The sequence below is a fragment of the Bos taurus genome, chromosome 6, assembly GCF_002263795.3.
Source record: "Bos taurus isolate L1 Dominette 01449 registration number 42190680 breed Hereford chromosome 6, ARS-UCD2.0, whole genome shotgun sequence".
Taxonomy (NCBI): Eukaryota; Metazoa; Chordata; class Mammalia; order Artiodactyla; family Bovidae; genus Bos; species Bos taurus.
In genome coordinates this window covers 90,341,092-90,368,169 of record NC_037333.1, presented here as the reverse complement: position 1 = coordinate 90,368,169, position 27,078 = coordinate 90,341,092, and the positions used below count along the sequence as shown (strand labels likewise).

At 38.1% G+C, this 27,078-nt stretch overlaps 1 protein-coding gene across 4 annotated transcripts in view; it reads right to left on the bottom strand.

Annotated features, from left to right (window-relative positions):
- Nucleotides 1-248: 248 nt before the first annotated feature.
- The window catches only part of THAP6 (THAP domain containing 6), a 28,463-nt gene continuing 1,633 nt past the window's right edge, over nucleotides 249-27,078 (bottom strand). For 3 of the 4 annotated variants that reach the window (XM_059887607.1, XM_005208118.5, XM_005208116.4), the window contains exons 2-5: nucleotides 26,816-26,918; nucleotides 14,304-14,511; nucleotides 9,815-9,940; nucleotides 249-3,375 (exon numbers count right to left, since the gene is read on the bottom strand). In XM_059887607.1, the coding sequence (XP_059743590.1) occupies nucleotides 3,121-3,375; nucleotides 9,815-9,940; nucleotides 14,304-14,511; nucleotides 26,816-26,895 (669 nt within the window). In that variant the 5' untranslated portion in view covers nucleotides 26,896-26,918 and the 3' untranslated portion in view covers nucleotides 249-3,120. 4 annotated transcript variants of the gene reach the window in all.

The following is a 27,078-nucleotide window of genomic DNA, read 5'->3' as shown; positions in this document are numbered from 1 at the left end:
AGCACGATGCTTAATAAGCATCTCTAGGTTCTGATGGTAGCACATTTCAAATCTCAGAATACTGCCCTTGCTGGTAACATGAAGGCTGCCAGTTTTGAGTGAGGCTGAAAGGAGAGGGCTGAAAGGGGTCTATGGCAGATGCATACTGTGGTGGAAGCAGGCCTGCCACCTGGGTTACCTAATCTAGCAGACTCTAAAAGACAGCAGTTATTGGTGGAGGGAAAAATGCAGGCGAAATGAAAGCAAAACCACTGTATACATACTCTTGATTTTTTGCTGTTCATTTTATTGAACTGAGTGTATAAAACCAATATAGAGCACATTACTAGAAAAAATATTTTATTTTTCAAATACATAATGGATTCTTTACTCTCAATTATTTCTTTTATCTTTTTATTAAGACTAAATATATATAAATATTAATAATTTCATCTTTTCTCAAATTAATGACAGTGGTATAACTGTGATTATCTTTTAGCAACCAAAGTCTATTTCCAGAGGTTTGAACTTGATATGAGAAAAACACTGTATCAAGTCCACTGTACCTGATTTGGTGCTGAGGTTGAACTGGTGTAATGGTTTGCTCCAGGATCCAGAGGCTATTGTAAGCTTGAAAGCAAAGTGAAACCCTTAGCTTGACCTTGGCTGCTTAAGGATCCTCTGGATGGGGGTGAGGGGTGCCTGGTTCTGTTTTGCACAGGACGGCTCGTCCTCAGGCTAAGCTGGAATCTCTGGGAACAGTGTGTGTGTGTGTTAGTTGCTCAGTCGTGTCTGACTCTTCGCGATCTCATGGACTATAGCCCACCAGGCTCCTCTGTCCATGGGATTCTCTGGGCAAGAATACTGGAGTGGGTTGCCATTTCCTTCTCCAGGGGATCTTCCTGACCCAGGGATTGAACCCAGGTCTCCTGCACTGAAGGCAGATTCTTTATATCTGAGCTATAGGGAACTGAGGTATGTACACGTTCAGGCATTTGCCTGGATGGTAGGTGGGGAGGACTCTAGTTATGTCACATTTCTACTGGTAATCCTTTCTCCATAAGGGCAAATGGGCAGCTCCGGATTCTTGACGATAGCAATACTTTGCCCACAGCTCACTCTTTCTCAATGACAGTGAGACCAGTGAAAAAGAAGACAAAATCTTAGTTCACTATGAACACGGAATACCAGTAATAAAAGTGACTGTGGTAACTGTGATGATAGTGGCAGAAACTGGGAACTGATTCTCGGAAAGGTCTACTGGGCTTGATTTATTTTAAGCAGCCAGGAGAGATCTAGAATTTGGATGCAGTGTTTGGATCTATCCTTTTATTTTTCTCCATTGCCCACTGACTTTAAAAACCTAAGATCATACCAAACTTCTATTAGCATGTCCACCATGAATGCACAATTAAATAACTCAAATAAATAATGGGTAGCTAAAGAATACTTTAAAGGTAGTAAAAAGATAGCACCTCAGTGATTTCTTAGCATAATGCTAATCTTTCAAATGTGGGTAAAATCCCATTTAGTGGGAAGGTTTGGAATCTTACATAAAAATATAACATGCATTATATATTTCTTGAATATAAAAAATTCAAGCGACTGTATCCTTACTGATATTAATGTAACACAAATAAAATTATAATGAACATTTTAACACAAAATGCAGTTCATTTCTAGTTAACATATTGAAATAACTGATATTCAAATTCTAACTATTATAGCACACACATATGAATGGAGTTTACGTATATACATATGCTTCAAAGTAGAACTTGCTTTGGGGCTAGTACTTTTTATTCTAATGCACAGTATTTATGACTAATTTCAGTTGTTTTTACTAAGAAATCAGGAGATAAACTTAAATTTCTGACTCTTGGATCAGTCAGAAAATAACTAAAAGTTATTCATCTGTAAATTCAGTAAGAAGCTATTCTAAAATTGTTGCTTATCTATTTCTCTAAATGAAATCTTGGAGAGCAATCTTGTCTCCTAATTAAAGGAAAATATTATAACCCTCTTTTTAATTCCTATTTTAACTAGAAGAGCCACATCATTATTTTTAATGTTTTTTTCTGTATTTTGTACCTTAAAAAAATGTTAGTAATACTACTTTCTGTAAAATACAAAACAACATTAAAAGTATCCAGTTACTACTGGCATTCAGATTTTGGAGATATACCTTTATGATGAAATAACAGTCATGAAACAAAATGTTCAGAAGAACTGTCAGTAACCATTTAAAAATCAGATTTATGATCCTCTTTAAAAATGTGTTAAAGCGATGCTGGTTTACATCAAAGTGCTCCTAGTGAGGAGAAATGATGTACTGTATTGAAAAAATAAGACCTCATCAGGGGTCTTCTTAACTTGGCTCTGAACAACCTTAAAGGCCAAAAGATCTGCACCTTATGTTGTTCTCAAGGTTACTACCATGGGATGCCTTGTAAAAACATCTTTTAGTGTTATTGATAATAAAAGCACCTTGATTTGGATTCTAGATGGACATGTATTATAAGCAAAGATACTCCTTTGAAGCCAAAAATCTGATGCTGCTTAAGTGTCCACTTTCGACTACTAGAGCTTAATGTAGCTGATCTAAAATCATTTCCTTAGTCCTACAGAATTTTCTTGATCTCTTAACATTTTAAAATAGTGATGTGGTACTAGTTTAGGTCTAAAAGTGTTCACTGTTTGGTCATGTCTGACTCTTTGTGATCCCGTGAACTGTAGCCCTCCAGGCTCCTCTGTCCATGGAATTTTCTGGGCAGGAATACTGGAGTGGGTTGCCATTTCCTTCTCCAGGGGATCTTCCCAATCCAGGGATTGAACCCAGGTCTCCTGCAATGTGGGTAGATTCTTCACCTCTGAGCCAGCAGGGAAGCCCATATAGTTTAGGCCTATAAAAACATAACTCTCACAAGTTACTCCAAAACATGATAACTAGCACAAAATTTTGTGTATCTTTTAAAAAAAGCCTTTGGATAATAACTCTAATGCATGAGGTTGCAGAGGACCCAAAGGGCACTCTAAATGATGGAATGATGGACATTATTTAATGATGGTAAATGAGAATTATTTCCTTAAAAGCCAATATCAATTTTACCAATTTTAAGTAGAACATAACATGAAATTATTTCATGAAATATAGTCTTGTTCTATGCTCTCCTGACACCAGTCCCAACAGAAAGCTTCCAGTCTTTTTGCTGTTTCTTGACTGATGAGACATTCATCCTTTAATTCCCTGATTGTCTTCCTCAATGATTTTTGGAAACGTTTTTCTCGGTTTAGAACATTCTGCAGACTTTTCTTGGTATCCTCTAGCTCACTGATCACATGATCTAATTTATGCTTAAGTTTCTTTGGGCTGTCCATCACACTGTAGCTATGTTCCTGAAAACATAAACACCAAGTTATTAAACCAGACAGACAAGCAGTTAGATAAAAAGTTATAACTAGGCCTCAGTTATTTCTCCGAATACTATGCTTAGAGAACATTTTTAAGTTGGTGATACTAAGAGTTGTTCAAAGACCACAGGGAGAGGACGGGGATGTTTCAGGTGCCTAGAGTCCCCATCTTTGTTTGTCTAAGGTCTGGCATACACAAGGAGGGCAGAATCCTAGGGGTGGAAGGCACTTCTCACCTGGAGGTAGGCATCTGCTTATGAACAAACAGCATGACACTCACGTGACCATAACAGTTTTGGTCCCTAAGTGTGGGCTGCTAAGTTTAAGTTTTACCTATCCAAAAAACTTACATTTTTAACCTTTTAACGGAATTGCTTTATTTGATGAATATTTCACTTTATAAGGGATGACAGGAAAGCACTGAAGCAGGTCCTCAGGCTGGGTGTTATGGATTTAGAGAGGACTCTGGTCTTGGATATATAAAGAGATAATTTAAGCACTCAGTACTTATTTTGGTTATGGTATATTTGTTGGGTATACTTTTTTCATTCAAAAACACCACTGACATAATTTTGAAAAGCTGTTACTTAAAATTAGTGAAAATGACTTTGCTTTCAGCTTTGTGAAAATTAGTGAAAATGACTTTGCTTTCAGCCAAGATGAAATAAGAGGCTGGATTGACAAAAGAAACCCAGGACTTCCCTGGTGGTAAAAGGCTATCTGCTTGCTAAGGCAGAAGACCAGGAAGACTTCACATGCTGTGGAGCAACTAAGCCTGTGTGTCACAACCACCGAGCCTGCGCTCTAGGGCCTGCAAGCCACAACTACTGAGTCTGAGTGCTGCAGCTACTGAAGCCCAAGTGCCCTAGAGCGCGTGTTCTGCAACAAGAGAGATGCCACCAGTGAGGCCAGTGCACTGCAATCAAGTAGCCCCTGCTCACTGCAACTAGAGAAAGCCCATGTGTGGCAATGAGTAGATGCAGTAAGACCTCAACACACAGCCAAAAGGTATAAAAATGTTTTGCACATAAGGACATCAGGCAAGGAAGGCAGAGATTGAGATGGGAAACAAAGAGATGAGCCTTATGACTGCCCAACTTACTGCCTTGAGAGAGTTCTAGGCGTCAGTGCAAGGAGAGGAAACCCAGGCAGAGCTGGTTAGTCAGAGTTGAGGAGGTAGTGCAAAGTACTTGGGGAGACCAAGGTGGCTACAGTTCACAGAACAAAGTATCAATAGGAGAGAGAAGAACCTGGAGATCTTCAGAAGCTCCCTGTCAAGTATGGCCCTGAGTAAGATCAGAGTATGTGTGTAGGGAACTGCTCAAGGCTGAGGAAAGAGTGGCCAGAAAAGATCAGGAGTACCCTGAGCTCAGATTTTACTCCCACCAGCCAGACCAGATTCATGGGGAACTGAGCAGAGTACACAGAAGAGTCTTGCCTCAGTGGTGGAGAACAAATAGCCTGAGACTGAGCACTGTTCTGGTCCTGCCTAAAAAAGGCAAAACCTGAAAGGACCAAATTGTTTCCAAATAACTACACCTCATAACAAAGCTCAAGCATATAGGACACAAAAATATCCAGCATCCAGTGAAGTAAAATCCATAGTAAGTGGCACACAAAATTTTACCAGGCATGCAAAACAGCAGAAAATATGAGCCACAATAACAGAGAAACCAATCCATAGAAACCAACCCAGAACTAACAAATGTTAGAATCAGTAGACAAGGAAATTAATGAAATTATTTAATCTGTATCATATATGTTAGAAAGTTAAGCAGAGACGTGAAAGACATAAAAAAGAATCAAATAGGACACCTGGACTTAAAAATTATTATGTGTGAGGTGAAAAATATATTAAAGAGAATGATGGCACCCCACTCCAGTACTCTTGCCTGGCAAATCCCATGGATGGAGGAGCCTGGTAGGCTGCAGTCCATGGGGTCGCTAAGAGTCGGACACGACTTTCCCTTTCACTTTTCACTTTCATGCATTGGAGAAGGAAATGGCAACCCATTCCAGTGTTCTTGCCTGAAGAATCCCAGGGACTGGGATTTCATCTCTGGGGTCACACAGAGTCGGACATGACTGAAGTGACTTAGCAGCAGCAATGGCAGATTAGAAATTTCAGAAGATTGGTGAAGGTGAAGATACAGCAATAGGAACTATCCAGAATGGACTACAGAGAGAAAAGGGAGTATTTAAAATACAAAAAAATGAACAGCATGAGTAGAGGTGGCACAACTTCTGACAGCCCAATATACACATAATTAGACTCCGCAAAGGAAAAGGAAGACAAGTTGAGGAAGAAAGAACTATTTGAAGAAATCATGACTGAAATTTTTCCTAGTTTGATAAAAACTATAAACTCACAGATAAAGAAACAATAAATCCCAAGCATAAGAAACATGAACAAAGCTAAACTATGGTATAATCAAATTATTTAAAACCATTAGCAAAGCAAACCACTCCAGTGTTCTTGCCTGGAGAATCCCAGGGACGGGGGAGCCTGGTGGGCTGCCGTCTATGGGGTCGCACAGAGTTGGACACGACTGAAGTGACTTAGCAGCAGCAGCAGCAAAGAAAAATTTTTAGCAAAGGAAAAAGATAAGAATGATAGTAGATTTTTAATTAGCAAGCATGCATATGAGAATATAGTGGAGCAACATCTTAAAAAAACTAAAAACAACAAACTCCCAAACTTTCAACCCAGAATTTGTCAATATCTTTCAAAAATGAAGACTAAATGATTGTTCAGGTTTTTCCAGACTAAATAATGACTATTTAGCAGACTAAGTAATGATTTTATAAAAGCTGAAAGAATTTATCACCAGCATAGCTGCACTATAAGGAGTATTAAAGTTAAGTCCTTCAGACAGAATGATACCAGATGGAAATATGGATTTACACAAAGGAATGAAAAGCCCTGCAGTGGCAACTACATGGGTAGCATATACCTTTTTTTCTTGTTATTTAAATCTTTTTAAAAGATAATTTACTGCTTAAACAAAAATAATATCAATGTAATGTGTGGTTCATAGCATATGTACAGTGAAATGTATGACAGCTGTAGCAAAAAGGTTGGAGAAGAGAAATAAAAGTATACTATAGTAAGATATGTATACTATACACTAAGTGGAATAATATTACTTATCATGTGGCCTGTGGTAAGTTAAACATGGATATTATAGACCCAAAAGCAACTAACAGTTATGGTGAATGAATTAAAAAAAGGAGATAAGATGGAATTATAAAAAAATTTAATTAATTGAAAAGAAGACAAAAAAAGAAGAAAATGAGAACAAAGACTAAATGGAACAGGAAATAAGTATGATGACAGATTTAAATCAAACCATATCCCATTAGATAATCTGATATAAAGTGATATGATAATTATATTATTATTGTTTAAATAATCCAAATAAAAGGCAGAAATTATATATAGAAAAGATTAGTGATTATAAATAACCAAGTTATATTTAAAAAATCAAGACCCAACAGTACATGCCACCAAGAAAAAACACACCTTAAAACAAAAAGACACAAATAGGTTGAAACTAAAGGTTTCAACTAGGATAACACTAATAACAGATAACTACGGTGGGTATATTACTATCAGACAAAGTAGACTTCAGAGCAAAGAATATTACCAGGGATAAAGAAGGCCATTTCTTAATAATAAAGGGGTTAATTTATCAAGACATAAGAATTTTCTTTTCCAATGGTTTTGAATAATTTGATTATGATGTAGCCTAGTTTAGTTTTATTCATGTTTCTCGTGCTTGGGATTGCTGAGCTTTTTATCTGTGGGTTTATAGTTTTTATCAAACCTGGAAAAATTATGGCCATGATTTCTTCAAATATTCCTTTCTATTTCAACTTTTCTTCCTTTTCCTTTGGAGAGTCTAATTACATGTATATTGGGCTGTCTGAAGTTGTGCTACTTCTCACTGATGCTCTGTTCATGTTTTTCATTTTTTAAACATTCCCTTTTCTCTCTGTAGTCCATTCTGGATAGTTCCCATTGCTATATCTTTACCTTAACTAATCTTTTCTTCTGACATACCTAACATGCTATTCAGTTCAGTTCAGTCACTCAGCTGTGTCCAACTCTCTGTGACCCCATGGACTGCAGCATGCCAGGCCTCCCTGTCCATCGCCAACTCCCAAAGTTTACTCAAATTCATGTCCATTGAGTTGGTACTGCCATCCAAACCATCTCATCCTCTGATGTCCCCTTTTCCTCCTGCCTTCAAACATGCCATTAATTCTCTCCAATATAATTTTCAACTCACACATTGTAAGTTTTTTCTAATTCTTAGTTTTGCTTATATGAGATGATAGATGTTCATCTAAACTTACTGTGATGATCACTTCATGATGAATGTAAATTAAATCATTACTGTACACTTTAAACTTATACAGTGATGTATTGTCGATTATATCTCACTAAAACTGAAAGAATAAAATAGAAAGGTACTTCCTCAGTCTGATAAAGGGCAATTATGAAAAATCCACAGTTAACATCATATGAATATCTTCAATGGTGAAAGACTGATGCCTTCCTCCTAAAATCAGGAGCAAAGCATAAAGATCAGTTCTCAGTACTTCTACTCAGCATACCCTTGGAGGTTCAAGGTAGTGCAATAAAGCAAGAAAAAGAAATGAAGGTATTTACATTGGAAAAGAAGAATTAAAACTGTTTTTAATGACAGACATCGGAGAAGGCAATGGCACCCCACTCCAGTACTCTTGCCTGGAAAATCCCATGGACGGAGGAGCCTGGTAGGCTGCAGTCCATGGGGTCGCTAAGAGTCGGACACAACTGAGCGACTTCATTTTCACTTTCATGCATTGGAGAAGGAAATGGCAACCCACTCCAGTGTTCTTGCCTGAAGAATCCCAGGGACGGCAGAGCCTGGTGGGCTGCTGTCTATGGGGTCACACAGAGTCGGACATGACTGAAGTGACTTAGCAGCAGCAATGACAGACATCATGATTATCTTTGTAGAAAACCTGACAGCTTTTACAAAAAAGCTTTGATAATTAACATGTGAGTTTAGCAAGTTTGACAGATACAGTTTCATATACAAAGGTCAATTTATTTCCATATACTAACAGTAATTAAAACAATGCCGTTTATAATAGCATCCAAACATACAAAATACTTAGGGATAAACCTGACAAAAAAAAACGAAAGACTACACTGAAAATGACAAAACCCTGCTAAGAAAATTTAAAAGTTTAAATATATGAAGTGATGGGCTGGAAGACTTAAAATAGTACTATTAAGATGTCAATTCTTCCCAAATGGATCTGTAGATTCAACAGAATACCAGTCAAAACTCTAGCAGGAATTTTGTAGAAATTTATGAAAGTGATTCTAAAATTCATATAAAAATGCAAAGGACCAAGACTATCCAAAACAACTTTGAAAAAGAACAAAGTTGGAAGATTTAACACTGATAAACACTACCTGATTTTAAGCATTATTATAAAACTATAGTAATTAAGATAGTAAAACAGATCTGGATTCCAGGCCTGATTCTAACATGAAAAAGCAATCAGATGAATAAATAAATGCAAGCTTCAATACTGTGTGTGTATGATAGTCCTTCAAGAAAACCTAAAGACATAACTATTTTTAAAATTAGATATTTCCACATAGAACCTACAATACCAATAACTAAAGGGAGGAATTATTTATTGTATTTTATTGGTTGACATTATTTTGCTAACAAAGGTCTATCTAGTCAAAGCTATGGTTTTTCCAGTAGTCATGTATGGATATGAGAATCGAACCATAAAGAAAGCTAAGCACCGAAGAATTGATGCTTTAGGACTGTGGTGTTGGAGAAGACTCTTGAGAGTCCCTTGGACTGCAAGGAAATCAAACCAGTCAACCCTAAAGGAAATCAGTCCTGGATATTCACTGGAAGGACTGATGTTGAAGCTGAAGCTCCAACACTTTAGCCATCTGATGTGAATAACTGACTCACTGGAAAAGACTCTGATGCTGGCAAAGACTGAAGGCAGGAGGAGAAGGGGACGACAGAGGATGAGACAGTTGGATGGCATCACTGACTCGATGGACATGAATTTGAGCAAACTCCAGGAGTTGGTGATGGACAGGCGTACTGGTGTGCTGCAGTTCATGGGGTCACAAAGAGTCGGACACAACTGAGCAACTGAACTAAACTGAACTGACTGGTTGAAATATTTTTGTGAAAGCATTCTTTGAATTAAATACGTATATATAAATTATAATGGCCCTTGGAAGCAATATTACTTTTGGTTATTACATATTAAAAAAAATCTCAAAAACCTGAACTCCTAATTTTTCAGTAAGATTTTAAAAAGCTTAATCCTAACAGAGAGGGCATGTTCATCTTAAAAATATCAACTTTAGCCCAGTAATTTTACTTACAAAAATGAACTGGGACTGGAATTCTTCAACACACGAGGAAGTATCAACAAGCTTGTGATTGTGGTTTGTAACTGGAAGGGCTTTGAGGGTGAAGTTTTTCCTATAATGAAGCTTTTCTCTTTTCCCCTGTTAAGAATAGTTAATTGTTAATCAATCATTGTAGATATTTCTGTCCTTTTGTAAATTTTTAACCTTCTTAACTTTTTGTAGTAAAATTATTATATATTTTTTTAGTGGAAATTGCTTTTAACAGTCAGTAAAGTTTAAATTCACTAAGATTACTTTAAAGGAACTTCCCTAAAATAACTTTAAAGTTTACCTGGAAACACGAATTTTCCTTAAAAAAAAGAATGATGATGAGGGAAGGTATATCCTACAAGGTATTAAAAATATCCTACAAGGAAAGAATATTTAAGATAGTGTACTATTCTTTTGGCTTCTCAGATGGTTCAGCGGTAAAGATCTGCCTGCCAAGCAGGAGGCACAGGAGATATGGGTTCTAGCCTTGGGTCAGAAGACTATTCTCTTAAGAAAAATATGAGTAGATCATGTAGATAAGAGCCTTCAGGATAAAAAATGGCATTCTAAATAAGTGGAGAAAGGCTATAAGTCATGAAAAATGAATTAATTATGAAAAAGTTTTATCATTTATGTACAGTAAATCACAATGAATTTCTACATAATGAAAATTCATGTAAGAATGAAAACAATGAGGAAGTAGAAAAATACATGGGAAATATTTATAAAATCTTAAATCAGACAGCACAAGAGAAAATATAGGACTACTTAAAAAAATGTATTTCACACAAAACAAACCAACACCATAATTAGAACTAAAGACAAAGAACAAAAAGTAACTGCAACATAGTTAAATGATTCATATCCTCAATATCTATTGTTGTTATAAAACAGCTTAGAAAAAGATAAAACTAGAAGACTTGAATAAGTTATTCAGGAAAGAAGAAGTAAAACTGTCTAATGAACACAGGAAATAATGCATAAATGCACTAATATTCAAAGATATATTAAAACAATAAGATGTCATCTATGCCTATCAATTTCAGCAAAGGTTAAAAACACAACTTACACTGAGGATTAGGATGGACAGACACTTTAATGCATAACTATTAGTAGGGCAGTAGACTGATACAGACTTTACGATGGGCTTTTGGGAGGCTTGCATCAAAAGCAAAAGACTTAAAAATGTGTGTAAGTTTTGGTCTAGCTATTTTATTTCCAGGAAATTAGTTTGGGGAAATAAGGATATGTACATAGATTTAACTACAATAATGTTCATTCTAATGCTTCTAAAAACAGTGAAAGATGATAATCTATATACAACGGTAAGGATTGATTACATAAAGTATTTATTGTCCATACACTGGATCAATCACTATATGGTCATTAAAAATGTACTGTAAAGATGATATCACTAAATATGAGAAAGGATATAGAATCATAGGAACTCTTATAAGCTGATGGTGGGGGTATAAGTTGGTAAAACCACTTTGGAAAACTATGGTGATATCTACTCAAGCTGATCCTAGGATCCAGCAATTCCACTTCTAACATAAATATACATATATTCTGTAGAAATGTGTACATTTAAGTGTATCAAAAGGCATGGACAAAAATGTTTGTAGTTACACCATTCATAATAGCTCCAAAGTGAAAATCCAAATGTTCATCAACAGTAGAATAGAAATTATAGTTTATTTATACAATGTGCTGAAGAACTGATGTTTTTGAAATGTGGTGCTAGAGAAGACTTTTGAGAGTCTCTTGGACTGCAAGGAGATCAAACTAGTCAATCCTAAAGGAAATCAACCCTGAATATTCATTGGAAGGATTGATGCTGAAGCTGAAGTTCCAAAACTTTGGCCACTTGATGTGAAGAGCTGACTCACTGGAAAAGACCCCGACGCTGGGAAAGATTGAGGGTAGGAGGAGAAGGGAGCAGCAAAAGATGAGATGACTGGATGGCATCACCAACTCAATGGACATGAGTTTGAGCAAACTCTGGGAAATGGTGAGGACAGGGAGGCCTGGTGCACTGAAGTTCATGAGGTCACATAAAGTTGGACATTACTTAGCACTGAACAACAACAAATACAATAGAATATTATAGTGCAAAGAAAATACATGGACTAGTAAGTACCACATGCTGCAATGTGGATGAATCACAAGAGCAAGATGTTGAGTGAAAGCAGCCACAGAACAGAGTATGTACTATATGACTCCATTTACAATAACTGACAGCAATAAAAGTCAGGATAGTGGTACTTTCGAGGGTGTAGGGACTGGGAAAGAGCATGAGGGAAGCTTCTGGGGTATTGATAACTTTCTCCGTCTTGGTCTGAGAGGAGTTACATGAGTGTATTCACTTTGTGAAAGTCCAGTGGTCTATACGCTTATGATGTGTGCATTTGTTTGATGCTTTTGAACTGTGGTGTTGGAGAAGACTCTTGAGAGTCCCTTGGACTGCAAGGAGATCCAACCAGTCCATTCTTTTTTTTTTTTTCCAACCAGTCCATTCTGAAGGAGATCAGCCCTGGGATTTCTTTGGAAGCAATGACGCTAAAGCTGAAACCCCAGTACTTTGGGCACCTCATGCGAAGAGCTGACTCATTGGAAAAGACTCTGATGCTGGGAGGGATTGGGGGCAGGAGGAGAAGGGGACGACAGAGGATGAGATGGCTGGATGGCATCACTGACTCGATGGACATGAGTCTGAGTGAACTCCGGGAGTTGGTGATGGACAGGGAGGCCTGGCGTGCTGCTTTTCATGGGGTTGCAAAGAGTCGGACACAACTGAGTGACTGAACTGAACTGAACTGAACTGATGTTGACTTCAGTATAAAGTTTAGTTAAAAAAAAAAATTGATGTTCCATATAGGTTTCTCTTAAAAATGTGATCCATTGAGCTGCAACACAATCATGCAGGGTACCTATCAAAAAATACAGATCCTAGACTCCAAAGCAAACTTGCTGAATCAAATATTTTGGGAGAGCTGGTTAGGATTCTGCATTTTAAGCCAAGCTCCCTGGATAATATTTAGGTAGACTAAATTTGAAAGCCATTGTTATATAAAAATATTTAACATCATGGAAAATATTATAATAGTTAAGAGTGAACTTTGGAGCTAAAATACCTGGGTTTAAATCCAGCCTCTGCCATTTAACAGCAGTGTGACTTGGGGAATGTATTCTAGTTTTCTGGGTCTAAATTTTCTCAAGTGGTCAAATGAGAATAAGATTATTTAACTCTTATGGTAGTTTAGGGGACTAAAAGAGTCAAAATATATGTAAAGTGCTTAGATTACTGCCTGGCACACAGTAAGCACTGTATGAATGTTAAAAAAAGAGCAAAGCAAATAAAAAGGATATACAGTATAATCGTATTCTGTAAGAATTATAAATAGAGATGTATTTATATACAAACATACACATAAAAATGACAGAAAAGATCCACATAGAGTGTTAACAGTGTTACTTCTGGATTCTGTGATTTCCTTGTTATTAGGAAATAACTTTTGGAAGTTAGTAATTTATTGCTTATTTGACTTATTATGTCCATATTTTTAAAGGTTCGCTTAAGACTATAGATGACACCATGGTATAGGAAACAAATCCTTTAGAGCAAATTGCAGAAGATACTGTACATTTATTAACATGGAAGAAACTGAGTCAGTTTCCATTATATAACTCAAGTACTGAGGTACGAACATCTGCAAATGTGACCAAGACCCCTATGGGAGTAGATCTTCTGAACTACTTCCTGTTTCCAGCTGTCAGGAAGGAGATACCTTTCAATAGAGGTTCATTCCTATTGGTATGGGAACCACAGGCCCTCCCTGAATTTTCCACATTGGAATCAGTCAATCTCTAGAGTTTCTGAAAGTGAGTACGCGTTCAGGTATATGAAGTCAAGAGAGATACTGAGGGTGAAGCAGCTCATCCATGGCACTAAAATCATTGAGAAAAGCCACAGAATACAACTAGAGTTTCCTTAAACAATCCTTTTATCTTCTTGTTTTTGACCTCTTCTTTCCTTCTCATCTTTTGGTTTTCTACCTTCCAGTTCTACTCAGGCTTTAAGTGTGAATATGTGGCTCTCAAAGTATACTTTGTGTCTGTTGCGGCTCTGCTCTTGACTTTTGCTCCAGTGTGAGGCGCACTGCCAGCTTGGAACTTCAGTTCAACTCTAACATTCCTCCAATTTTTAGACCCAAATCTTGAGCTATACTAACTCAAGTTTGCTTCACCAAACCTTAGTAAGGTACAGATATTAACATTTCTGAGGGGCTACTGGTAAAACACTCTTACTACTCTTTAGAAAAGCTTACACAGTTTACAAATCTAAAAAAACTTAAAGAATGGTTTTCAAATCAATAAGCAAATAGTAAAAAATGGTAGCAAGTGTGTGAAGGTTCTTAAATAGTCCCTAAAAAGTGAGTAATGATGGTTAAGCAGCATCTGATAAACAAACCTGTGAGTGAGATACGGAATCAAAAATAGAAGGTACGACTCCAGGTTTCAGTTTAATATTTGGAGTACTTCTGTCAAAATCTGTCTTCTTAAAGTGTCTTGAACACAACACATCTCCTTTTTTAGGCTCCCAAATGCCTGCAGCATTCACGTCAAGTCTTTTCATTGCTAATACCCATTTTCTTTTGATGTTTTCATCTGTAGGGAATCTAGAAAAAAAATACATAAAGTATTGATGTTTAATTTAACACATATACTTGAATTAAAAGGCTGTGCCTAAATTGATTCTTTAACTGGTTTGTTATTACTCTTGAAACTGGAATATTTAGGAAACCACTGCAATTTATGGTTTTATAACTTTCAGTTTTAATACTCAGATTTTTGTACCAAACATGCTGCAGGCAAATAGCCCTCATTTAATTCTTTCTCATATTATAAAGAAGAAAAGCTTCCAAAGACATTTAATACCTTAGAGTAAAATTCACAACTGAAGGTTTTTCTTCATCTATAGATGATGCAGAATATCACTTGGGCCTTTTCCTATCTGATGAATTTATCCCAGATGAACAGAGACACTTGTAGTTCCAATGTTCTATCAACATCAAAAAGTTGTTTAGTACAATATTTAATACAAAACAAGGGTGTAAATGCTTGGTGAATGAATGCAGAGAACACCTGCGGAATTTGGAATTTTGGAGATCAGAACCATTTTGAGATCTGGAGGTTAATAGCCATATCTTTTCCAATTTTCCAAGCTGGTTCAAGTCTTTTTTGGAATAAAGTGGGGTACACATGTTCATTTTTTATTTCCTTATACTTAGCAAAGTAGCTGGGAGATCTTTCTCTGGCACATAGCACAGTACCTGGCACAAAAGCAACAAAATAAAACTTCAGCAAATGAATAATTATTAAACTTTATTGCTCCTTCTTTCCTATGCTGTCAGAAGAATGACTAAAATACTAAATTAGGACCATCTTGATTTATCTGGGGAGGCCTTACAAATAGCTTTGAAAAGAAGAGAAGCGAAAAGCAAAGGAGAAAAGGAAAGATATAAGCATCTGAATGCAGAGATCCAAAGAATAGCAAGGAGAGATAAGAAAGCCTTCCTCAGCGATCAATGCAAAGAAATAGAGGAAAACAACAGAATGGGAAAGGCTAGAGATCTCTTCAAGAAAATCAGAGATACCAAGGGAACACTTCATGCAAAGATGGGCTCGATAAAGGACAGAAATGGTATGGACCTAACAGAAGCAGAAGATATTAAGAAGAGGTGGCAAGAATACACAGAACTGTACAAAAAAGATCTTCATGACCAAGATAATCACAATGGTGTGATCACTGACCTAGAGCCAGACATCCTGGAATGTGAAGTCAAGTGGGCCTTAGAAAGCATCACTACGAACAAAGCTATTGGAGGTGATGGAATTCCAGTTGAGCTATTTCAAATCCTGAAAGATGATGCTGTGAAAAGTACTGCACTCAATATGCCGGCAAATTTGGAAAACTCAGCAGTGGCCACAGGACTGGAAAAGGTCCGTTTTCATTCCAATCCCAAAGAAAGGCAATGCCAAAGAATGCTCAAACTACTGCACAATTGCACTCATCTCACACGTTAGGAAAGTAATGCTCAAAATTCTCCAAGCCAGGCTTCAGCAATATGTGAACTGTGAACTTCCAGATGTTCAAGCTGGTTTTAGAAAAGGCAGAGGAGGGGGCTGTCCTAAGATGGCGGAGCAATAGGATGGGGAGACCACTTTCTCCCCCACAAATTCATCAAAAGAACATTTAAACGCCGAGTAAATTCCACATAACAACTTCTGAATGCCGGCAGAGGACATCAAGCACCCAGAAAAGCAGCCCATTGTCTTCGAAAGGAGGTAGGAAACATATAAAAGACAAAAAAAGAGACAAAAGAGGTAGGGATGGAGCTCCATCCCAGGAAGGGAGTCTTAAAAAGAGAGAAGTTTCCAAACACCAGGAAACACTCTTACTGCCGAAGTCTGTGGCTTGCCTTGGAAGCACAGAGGGCAACATAATAGGGAGGAAAAATAAGTAAATAATTAAAACCCACAGATTACGAGCCCAATGGTAACTCCCCCAGCGGAGAAGCAGCCCAGACACCTGCACCCGCCACTAGCAAGCAGGGGCTGGGCAGGGAGGCATGGGCTGCATTGCTTAGAGTAAGGATCGGGCCTGAATGCCCCGAGGGTAATCAGAGCGAAATAATCTGGGCTAGCAAACCAGACTGTGGGATAGCTACCACGTGAAAAGCCCTAAGATACCGCCAGGCCCGCGCAGAGAACAAAGCACTGAACAGAACTAGCCGGCTACAGACCATCCCCCTCCGGTGACAGGCAGCCAGAGCCAGAAAGGGGCAATTGCAGCCCCAGAGAGACATTATCTACCAAACTGCAAGTAGGCTTCTTTGCTAACTAAGACTTCTTGGGGTTTTGGACAGTCATTATCCGCCTGAGAAGGTGCGCCCGTTGTACACCCAGAAAACCGAGTGGCAGGGATGGGAGAGGCAATAAGTTGCAGTGACCGCGCTCGCCAAACACCTCATCACCCGAGCTGCTTGGAGCTGGGAAGGGCACAAAACGCAGGCCCAATGGAGTCTGCACCTCTGAGGACTACCCGAGTGCCTGAACCTGAGAGGCTTAGCCCTGGGAGGTGCATGCAGCCCAGGGCCGGCCTCGGATGGTTCCAGGCAGAGCAACCTAGAGCCTGAGCTGTGTGGGCAGGCAGGGTGCACGCTCTGTGAGCAGGAGCAGGCCCAGTGTGGCTGAGACATTGTGAGCACACGCCAGTGTTGTTTGCAGTGTCCCTCCCCACAGCGCGACTGAACAACTGAGCCTAAAAAAAAGTGTCCACCACCGCCCCCCTTGTGTCAGGGCGGAAATCAGACACTGAAGAGACCAGCAAACAGAAGAAGCTAAAACCGAGGTGCCGGGAGCCGGCGAGAGGCATTCCACTCGTGACAAAGGTCATGAGGAAGGAGGCTCGGCATACGCAAAGGCGGGATTGAGCCTCAGGAGTCCCCCTGGATATTCTCGAGCATCTACCCCCAAAAAACCAGAGTCTGCTTACTTTATTGCTTTGTGCTCTCACCTCTGACTTTACTGGGGGCTGTCCCCCACCACCATCTCGCTCTCTCTGTCAAAGAGTTAACTTACAGCTCCAATTAATAAAGTTCCTGGGCAATTAGTAGTGTTTAAATCCAAACCCCTCAGATAGCTCTCTAATTCACCTGACAAGTTTACCCAGACTCCTACAGCTATGCATACGATTGTTTACAGTCTCCCAGCCTCGAGGGGCACGAGAAGCTTAAGATATTCAAATAGGTTAGAGCCTCTCAGAGAGTTAGAAACTGTCAGAATAAAAACTAGTAAAAGATTTCATTGATGAGCCAATGCTTGTTGCCAAGTTTTCACATCCCCTGTATTGTATCCTTGAATATGTATTAATTAATAGTTGGTATGTAGAAAAAATAAGTAGTGGCCTTGGTGTTAGTAACTTTAGACCCTTAAGGTAATAAATTCTTTCCTTTGTTGTAAACCCATTACACATCCACCCTATAGGAATGCAATTTTATCTAACACCTTCGGAAGATGGCGCCAAACCTTAAAATAATTACTCTTAGAGAAAATAAGTCTTTGTCAAGAGTCATAAAATGTTAATAGGCCTTCTGGCCAGAAGATGATGTAAATCACCTAAACCATTTGTATACGATAAATTTGCAGGAAAGAAACACTGGTTTTTGATAAGGATCAGAGACTGCTGACTTTGCATCCCCTATTATCCTCTATGTGTAACTTAGGGTATAAAAACCCCTGTTGGAAATAAAGCTACGGGCCTTGCTCACCAAAGCTTGGTCTCCCCATGTCATTTTCTCCTCAATTTCCAGCTGAGTCTCCATCTGGAGCGCGGAGGTCCTCTGCGACCATTTATTTGCCTGGGCTTCTAAGACCCACTCGAGAAGGTGTCTAAGGTGGGGCACCTTCCGCTATTCGAGAGCGTGCCTGCGGCCTCCGTGGTCAGAGCTAACCTGGTGTCACGGGTTATACTGATTTTCTGCGTAAACCAAGCTACTCAGCTTTTTTTCTCCACTGAATTTTCCTACTGAGCTATCCTCATTCTATTACTCTTTATATCTTTGATAAATAAATAAATAAATAGGTCGCCGAAGCCATCTCTCCTTCGAATACCCTGGATCAGCCGGGGCTGGACCCCGGCACCGAGGGAACCGCCTTGGAAATGACAGTGCAACAGATTAAAATCCTGTAGTTAGTACCGACTACATAGGAAGGGGCCTAGATCTTGAGAAATAAAAGCTGGACCAAGGAACTATCCAAAAATGAACTGACCCCACACTGCCCACAACACCACCAGAGAAAGTCCTAGATATATTTTTACTATTTTTACTATCATTCTTTTTTCTTTTTAACTTAAAAAAAATTTTAAGTCCTCTATTACTCCTTTAATTTTCATTTTTATAACCTACTATTAGTTTTTTAAAAAAAGACTTTTTTTAAAGCAAACCATATATATATTTTTTTAAAATAATTTTTGTGACTTTTATTTTTTTTTCCTTCTTCTTTTCTTTAATATTGTATTTTTGAAAATCCAACCTCTACTCTAGAATTTTAATCTTTGCTTTTTGGTATTTGTTATCAATTTTGTACCTTTAAGAACCCAATCTTCAGTACCCATTTTTACTTGGGAGTGAGATTACTGGCTTGACTGCTCTCTCCCCCTTTGGACTCTCCTTTTTCTCTACCAGGTCGCCTCTGTCTCTTCCCTCCCCCTTCTCTGTTCTACCCAACTCTCAGAATCTCTGTGTGTTCCAGAAGGTGGAAAACACTTAAGGAACTGATCACTGGCTGGATCTGTCTCTCTCCTTTTCATTCCCCCCTTTTATCCTCCTGGCCACCTCTGTCTCCTTCCTCCCTCTTCTTTTCTCTGTGTAACTCCATGAATATCTCTGAGTGGTCCAGACTGTGGAGCGCACATAAGGAAGTGATTACTGGCTAGCTTGCTCTCTCCTCTTTTGATTCCACCTCATCACATTTGGGTCACCTCTAACTCCCTCCTTCTTCTCCATGTAACTCTGTGAACCTCTCTGGGTGTCCCTCACTGTGGAGAAACTTTTCATCTTTAACCTAGATGTTTTATCAATGGTGCTGTATAGAAGTCTTGAGCCTACTGTAAAAATAAGACTAAAAACCAGAAGCAGGAGGCTTAAGTCCAAATCCTGAGAACATCAGAGAACTCCTGACTCCAGCGAACATTAATCAATAGGAGCTCATCAAATGCCTCCATACCTACACTGAAACCAAGCACCACCCAAGGGCCAACAAGTTCCAGAGCAAATTCTCCAGCAACACAGGAACACAGCCCTGAGCTTCAATATACAGGCTGCCCAAAGTTACTCCAAAACCACTGACATCTCATAACTCATTACTAGACACTTCATTGCACTCCGGAGAGAATTCCAGCTCCACCCACCAGAACACTGACACAAACTTCCCTAACCAAGAAACCTTGACAAGCCACCAGTACAACCTCACCCACAGCGAGGAAACTCCATAATAAAGAGAACTCCACAAACTGCCAGAATACAGAAAGGCCACCCCAAACTCAGCAATATAAACAAGATGAAGAGACAGAGGAATACCCAGCAGGTAAAGGAACAGGATAAATGCCCACCAAACCAAACCAAAGAGGAAGAGATAGGGAATCTACCTGATAAAGAATTCTGAATAATGATAGTGAAAATGATCCAAAATCTTGAAATAAAAATGGAATCACAGATAAACAGCCTGGAGACAAGGATTGAGAAAATGCAAGAAAGGTTTAACAAGGACCTAGAAGAAATAAAAAAGAGTCAATATATAATGAATAATGCAATAAATGAGGTAAAAAACACTCTGGAGGCAACAAATAGTAGAATAACGGAGGCAGAAGATAGGATTAGTGAAGTAGAAGATAGAATGGTAGAAATAAATGAATCAGAGAGGAAAAAAGAAAAACGAATTAAAAGAAATGAGGACAATCTCAGAGACCTCCAGGACAATATTAAACACTCCAACATTCAAATCATAGGAATACCAGAAGAAGACAAGAAGAAAGACCATGAGAAAATACTTGAGGAGATAATAGTTGAGAACTTCTCTAAAATGGGGAAGGAAATAATCACCCAAGTCCAAGAAACCCAGAGAGTCCCAAACAGGATAAACCCAAGGCGAAACACCCCAAGACACATATTAATCAAATTAACAAAGATCAAACACAAAGAACAAATATTAAAAGCAGCAAGGGAAAAACAACAAATAACACACAAGGGGATTCCCATAAAGATAACAGCTTATCTTTCAATAGAAACTCTTCAGGCCAGGAGGGAATGGCAAAACATACGTAAAGTGATGAAAGAAAATAACCTACAGCCCAGATTACTGTTTCCAGCAAGGATCTCATTCAAATATGAAGGAGAAATCAAAATTTTTACAGACAAGCAAAAGCTGAGAGAATTCAGCACCACCAAACCAGCTCTCCAACAAATTCTAAAGGATATTCTTTAGACAGGAGACACAAAAACGGTGTATAAACTCGAACCCAAAACAATAAAATAAATGGCAACGGGATCATACTTATCAATAATTACCTTAAACGTAAATGGGTTGAATGCCCCAACCAAAAGACAAAGACTGGCTGAATGGATACAAAAACAAGACCCCTATATATGTTGTCTACATGAGACCCACCTCAAAACAGGGTACACATACAGACTGAAAGTGAAGGGCTGGAAAAAGATATTCCATGCAAATAGAGATCAAAAGAAAGCAGGAGTAGCAATACTCATATCAGATAAAATAGACTTTAAAACAAAGGCTGTGAAAAGAGACAAAGAAGGACACTATATAATGATCAAAGGATCAATCCAAGAAGAAGATATAAGAATTATAAATATATATGCACCCAATATAGGAGCAACACAATATGTAAGACAAATGCTAACAAGTATGAAAGGGGAAATTAACAATAACACAATAATAGTGGGAGACTTTAATATCCCACTCACACCTATGGATACATCAACTAAACAGAAAATTAACAAAGAAACACAAACTTTAACTGATACAATAGACCAGTTAGACCTAATTGATATCTATAGGACATTTCACTCCAAAACAATGAATTTCACCTTTTTCTCAAGTGCACACGGAACCTTTTCCAGGATAGATCACATCCTGGGCCATAAATCTAACCTTGGTAAATTCAAAAAAATTGAAATCATTCCAAGCATCTTTTCTGACCACAATGCAGTAAGATTAGATCTCAATTACAGAAGAAAAACTATTAAAAATTCCAACATATGGAGGCTGAACAACAAGCTGCTGAATAACCAACAAATCTCAGAAGAAATCAAAAAAGAAATCAAAATATGCATAGAAACGAATGAAAATTAAAACACAACAACCCAAAACCTATGGGACACTGTAAAAGCAGTGCTAAGGGGAAAGTTCATAGCAATACAGGCATACCTCAAGAAACAAGAAAAAAGTCCAATAAATAATCTAACTCTACACCTAAAGCAACTAGAAAAGGAAGAAATGAAGAACCCCAGGGTGAGTAGAAAGAAAGAAATCTTAAAAATTAGGGCAGAAATAAATGCAAAAGAAACAAAGGAGACCATAGCAAAAATCAACAAAGCTAAAAGCTGGTTCTTTGAAAGGATAAATAAAATTGACAAACCATTAGTCAGACTCATTAAGAAACAAAGGGAGAAAACCAAATCAATAAAATTAGAAATGAAAATGGGAGAGATCACAACAGACAACACACAAATACAAAGGATCATAAGAGACTACTATCAGCAATTATATGCCAGTAAAATGGACAACGTGGAAGAAATGGACAAATTCTTAGAAAAGTACAACTTTCCAAAACTGAACCAGGAAGAAATAGAAAATCTTAACAGACCCATCACAAGCACGGAAATTGAAACTGTAATCAGAAATCTTCCAGCAAACAAAAGCCCAGGTCCAGACGGCTTCACAGCTGAATTCTACCAAAAATTTAGAGAAGAGCTAACACCTATCCTACTCAAACTCTTCCAGAAAATTGCAGAGGAAGGTCAACTTCCAAACTCATTCTATGAGGCCACCATCACCCTAATACCAAAACCTGACAAAGATGCCACAAAAAAAGAAAACTACAGGCCAATATCACTGATGAACATAGATGCAAAAATTCTTAACAAAATTCTAGCAGTCAGAATCCAACAACACATTAAAAAGATCATACACCATGACCAAGTGGGCTTTATCCCAGGGATGCAAGGATTCTTCAATATCTGCAAATCAATCAATGTAATATACCACATTAACAAATTGAAAAATAAAAGCCATGTGATTATCTCAATAGATGCAGAGAAAGCCTTTGACAAAATTCAACATCCATTTATGATAAGAACACTCCATAAAGCAGGAATAGAAGGAACATACCTCAACATAATAATAGATATATATGACAAACCCACAGCAAACATTATCCTCAATGGTGAAAAATTGAAAGCATTTCCCCTAAAGTCAGGAACAAGGCAAGGGTGCCCACTTTCACCACTACTATTCAACATAGTTTTGGAAGTTTTGGCCACAGAAGTAAGAGCAGAAAAAGAAATAAAAGGAATCCAGATTGGAAAAGAAGAAGTAAAACTCTCACTGTTTGCAGATGACATGATCCTCTACAATAGAAAACCCTAAAGACTCCACCAGAAAATTACTAGAGCTAATCAATGAATATAGTAATGTTGCAGGATACAAAATTAACACACAGAAATCCCTTGCATTCCTATACACTAATAATGAGAAAACAGAAAGAGAAATTAAGGAAACAATCCCACTCACCATTGCAACAAAAAGAATAAAATACTTAGGAATATATCTACCTAAAGAAACTAAAGACCTATATATAGAAAACTATAAAACACTGATGAAAGAAATCAAAGAGGACACTAATAGATGAAGAAATATACCATGTTCATGGATCGGAAGAATCAATATAGTGAAAATGAGTATACTACTCAAAGCAATCTATAGATTCAATGCAATCCCTATCAAGCTACCAACGGTATTTTTCACAGAGCTAGAACAAATAATTTCACAACTTGTATGGAAATACAAAAAACCTCGAACAGCCAAAGCAATCTTGAGAAAGAAGAATGGAACTGGAGGAATCAACCTGCCTGACTTCAGGCTCTACTACAAAGCCACAGTCATCAAGAGAGTATGGTACTAGAACAAAGACAGAAATATAGATCAATGGAACAAAATAGAAAGCCCAGAGATAAACCCATGCACCTATGGACACCTTATCTTTGACAAAGGAGACAATAATATACAATGGAGAAAAGACAATCTCTTTAACAAGTGGTGCTGGGAAAACTGGTCAACCACTTCAGTATAAAAGAATGAAACTAGAAGACTTTCTAACAGCATACACAAAAATAAACTCAAAATGGATTAAAGATCTAAACGTCAGACCAGAAACTATAAAACTCCTAAAGGAGAACATAGGCAAAACACTCTTGACATAAATCACAGCAGGATCCTCTATGACCCACCTCCCAGAATATTGGAAATAAAAGCAAAAATAAATAAATGGGATCTAATTTAAATTAAAAGCTTCTGCACAACAAAAGAAACTATAAGCAAGGTGAAAAGACAGCCTTCAGAATGGGAGAAAATAATAGCAAATGAAGCAACTGACAAACAACTAATCTCAAAAATATACAAGCAACTCCTGCAGCTCAATTCCAGAAAAATAAACGACCCAATCAAAAAATGGGCCAAAGAACTAAACAGACATTTCTCCAAAGAAGACATACAGATGGCTAACAAACACATGAAAAGATGCTCAACATCACTCATTATCAGAGAAATGCAAATCAAAACCACAATGAGGTACCATTTCACGCCAGTCAGAATGGCTGCGATCCAAAAGTCTACAAGCAATAAATGCTGGAGAGGATGTGAAGAAAAGGGAATCCTCTTACACCGCTGGTGGGAATGCAAACTAGTACAGCCACTATGGAGAACAGTGTGGAGATTTCTTATAAAACTGGAAATAGAACCACCATACGACCCAGCAATCCCACTGCTGGGCATACACACCAAGGAAACCAGAATTGAAAGAGACACGTGTACCCAAATGTTCATCGCAGCACTGTTTATAATGGCCAGGACATGGTAGCAACCTAGATATCCATCAGCAGATGAATGGGTAAGAAAGCTGTTGTACATATACACAATGGAGTATTACTCAGCCATTAAAAAGAATACATTTGAATCAGTTCTAATGAGGTGGTTGAAACTGGAGCCTATTATACAGAGTGAAGTAAGCCAGAAAGAAAAACACCAATACAGTATACTAACACATATATATGGAATTTAGAAAGATGGTAATGATAACCCTGTATGTGACACAGCAAAAGAGCCACAGATGTATAGTACAGTCTTTTGGACTCTGTGGGAGAGGGCGAGGGTGGGATAATTTGGGAGAATGGCATTGAAACATGTATAATATCATAAAAGAAACGAATCGCCAGTCCAGGTTCGATGCAGGATACAGGATGCTTGGGGCTGGTGCACTGGGATGACCCAGAGGGATGGTATGGGAAGGGAGGTGGGAGGGGGGTTCAGGATTGGGAACACGTGTACATCCGTGGTGGATTCATGTTGATGTATGGCAAAACCAATACCATATTGTAAAGTAACTAGCCTCTAATTAAAATAAATACATTTAAATTTAAAAAAAAAAATAAAAAAATAAATACAATGTCTATATGCAAAAAAAAAAAAAGGCAGAGGAACCAGATATCAAATTGCCAACATCCGATGGATCATGGAAAAAGCAAGGGAGTTCAGAAAAACATCTATTTCTGCTTTATTGATTATGCCAAAGCCTTTGACTGTGTGGATCACAATAAACTGTAGAAGATTCTGAAAGAGATGGGAATACCAGACCACCTGACCTGGCTCTTGAGAAACCTATATGCAGGTCAGGAAGCAACAGTTAGAACTGGACATGGAACAACAGACTGGTTCCAAATAGGAAAAGGAGTACATCAAGGTTGTATATTGTCACCCTGTTTATTTAACTTACATGCAGAGTACATCATGAGAAATGCTGGGCTGGAAGAAGCACAAGCTGGAATCAAGATTGCCGGGAGAAATATCAATAACCTCAGATATGCAGATGACACCACCCTTATGGCAGAAAGTGAAGAGGAACTAAAAAGCCTCTTGATGAAAGATGAAAGAGGAGAGTGAAAAAGTTGGCTTAAAGCTCAACATTCAGAAAACAAAGATCATGGCATCTGGTCCCATCACTTCATGGGAAATAGATGGGGAAACAGTGTCAGACTTTATTTTTTTGGGCTCCAAAATCACTGCAGATGGTGATTTCAGCCATGAAATTAAAAGATGCTTACTTCTTGAAAGGAAAGTTATGACCAATCTAGATAGCATATTGAAAAGCAGAGACATTACTTTGCCAACAAAGGTCCGTCTAGTCAAGGTTTTTCCAGAGGTCATGTATGGATGTAAGAGTTGGACTGTGAAGAAAGCTGAGCACCTAAGAATCGATGCTTTTGAACTGTGGTGTTGGAGAAGACTCTTGAGAGTCCCTTGGACTGCAAGGAGATCCAACCAGTCCATTCTGAAGGAGATCAGTCCTGGGTGTTCATTGGAAGGACTGATGCTAAAGCTGAAACTCCAATACTTTGGCCATCTCATGCGAAGAGTTGACTCATTGGAAAAGACTCTGATGCTGGGAGGGATCGGTGGCAAGTAGGAGAAGGGGACTACAGAGGATGAGATGGCTGGATGGCGTCACTGACTCGATGCACATGAGTTTGAGTAAACTCCGGGAGCTGGGGGAGGCCTGGTGTGCTGCGGTTCATGGGGTCGCAGAGAGTCGGACATGACTCAGCGACTGAACTGAACTGAAGTGATTTATCTGCAGTACAGCTAAACTTGGTCTGAAGTTGTAATTTATACCCTTTTCTCTGTAACATAAGCTTGATCTATTTTTAAACATCAACATAAACATAAGCCTGATTTATTTTTAAAGGACAGAATATATCTGGCAGAGATTCTTGATTTGGATTGTAAACTACATGTAAACAACACAATTTCTTTGAAGGTATGTTAAAATGCAAAATAGTAATATTAGCAAAAAGGTTTGATGATATTTTTGTTAATCTGTGATACCTTTGCAGGTATCTTAAGCTTCTGAACTAATTATAAAAATGTAAAATTATTATTGTCACTTCAAATTCAATTAAAAAGGTTATTAAAAAAGAAGTTGAGACCTAAAGTTCAAAATCAAAGATCTAGGGGGTATAGCTCAGGGGTAAAGCAAGTGGCTGCAAAATGAAGATTTAAGTAGACCTGTCTTTTGCTTCTTTTAACAGTCAAAAAGTACTTGGCTTAACTACAGCAGACTCTTACACGTGAAATGTCAGTCCTTTTAACTTGGAATTTGGTAAACAGCGAGAGGCACATCCAACGGCCGAGCAACATTTCACCATGGTTTCAGCAACTCACACGAGAACTGAAAGAAAATTAAGGGGGCAAGCGTCAGTAACCTCAAAGCTAAGGCGTACATATTTACCTTTCCCAGTACGTTCCACGTAACATTACATGAGGTTAGAAAGCCAAAGGCAAATATTTTCTTTCAAAACCCGCAGCTCTGCTCATAAAATTTTCTAGGG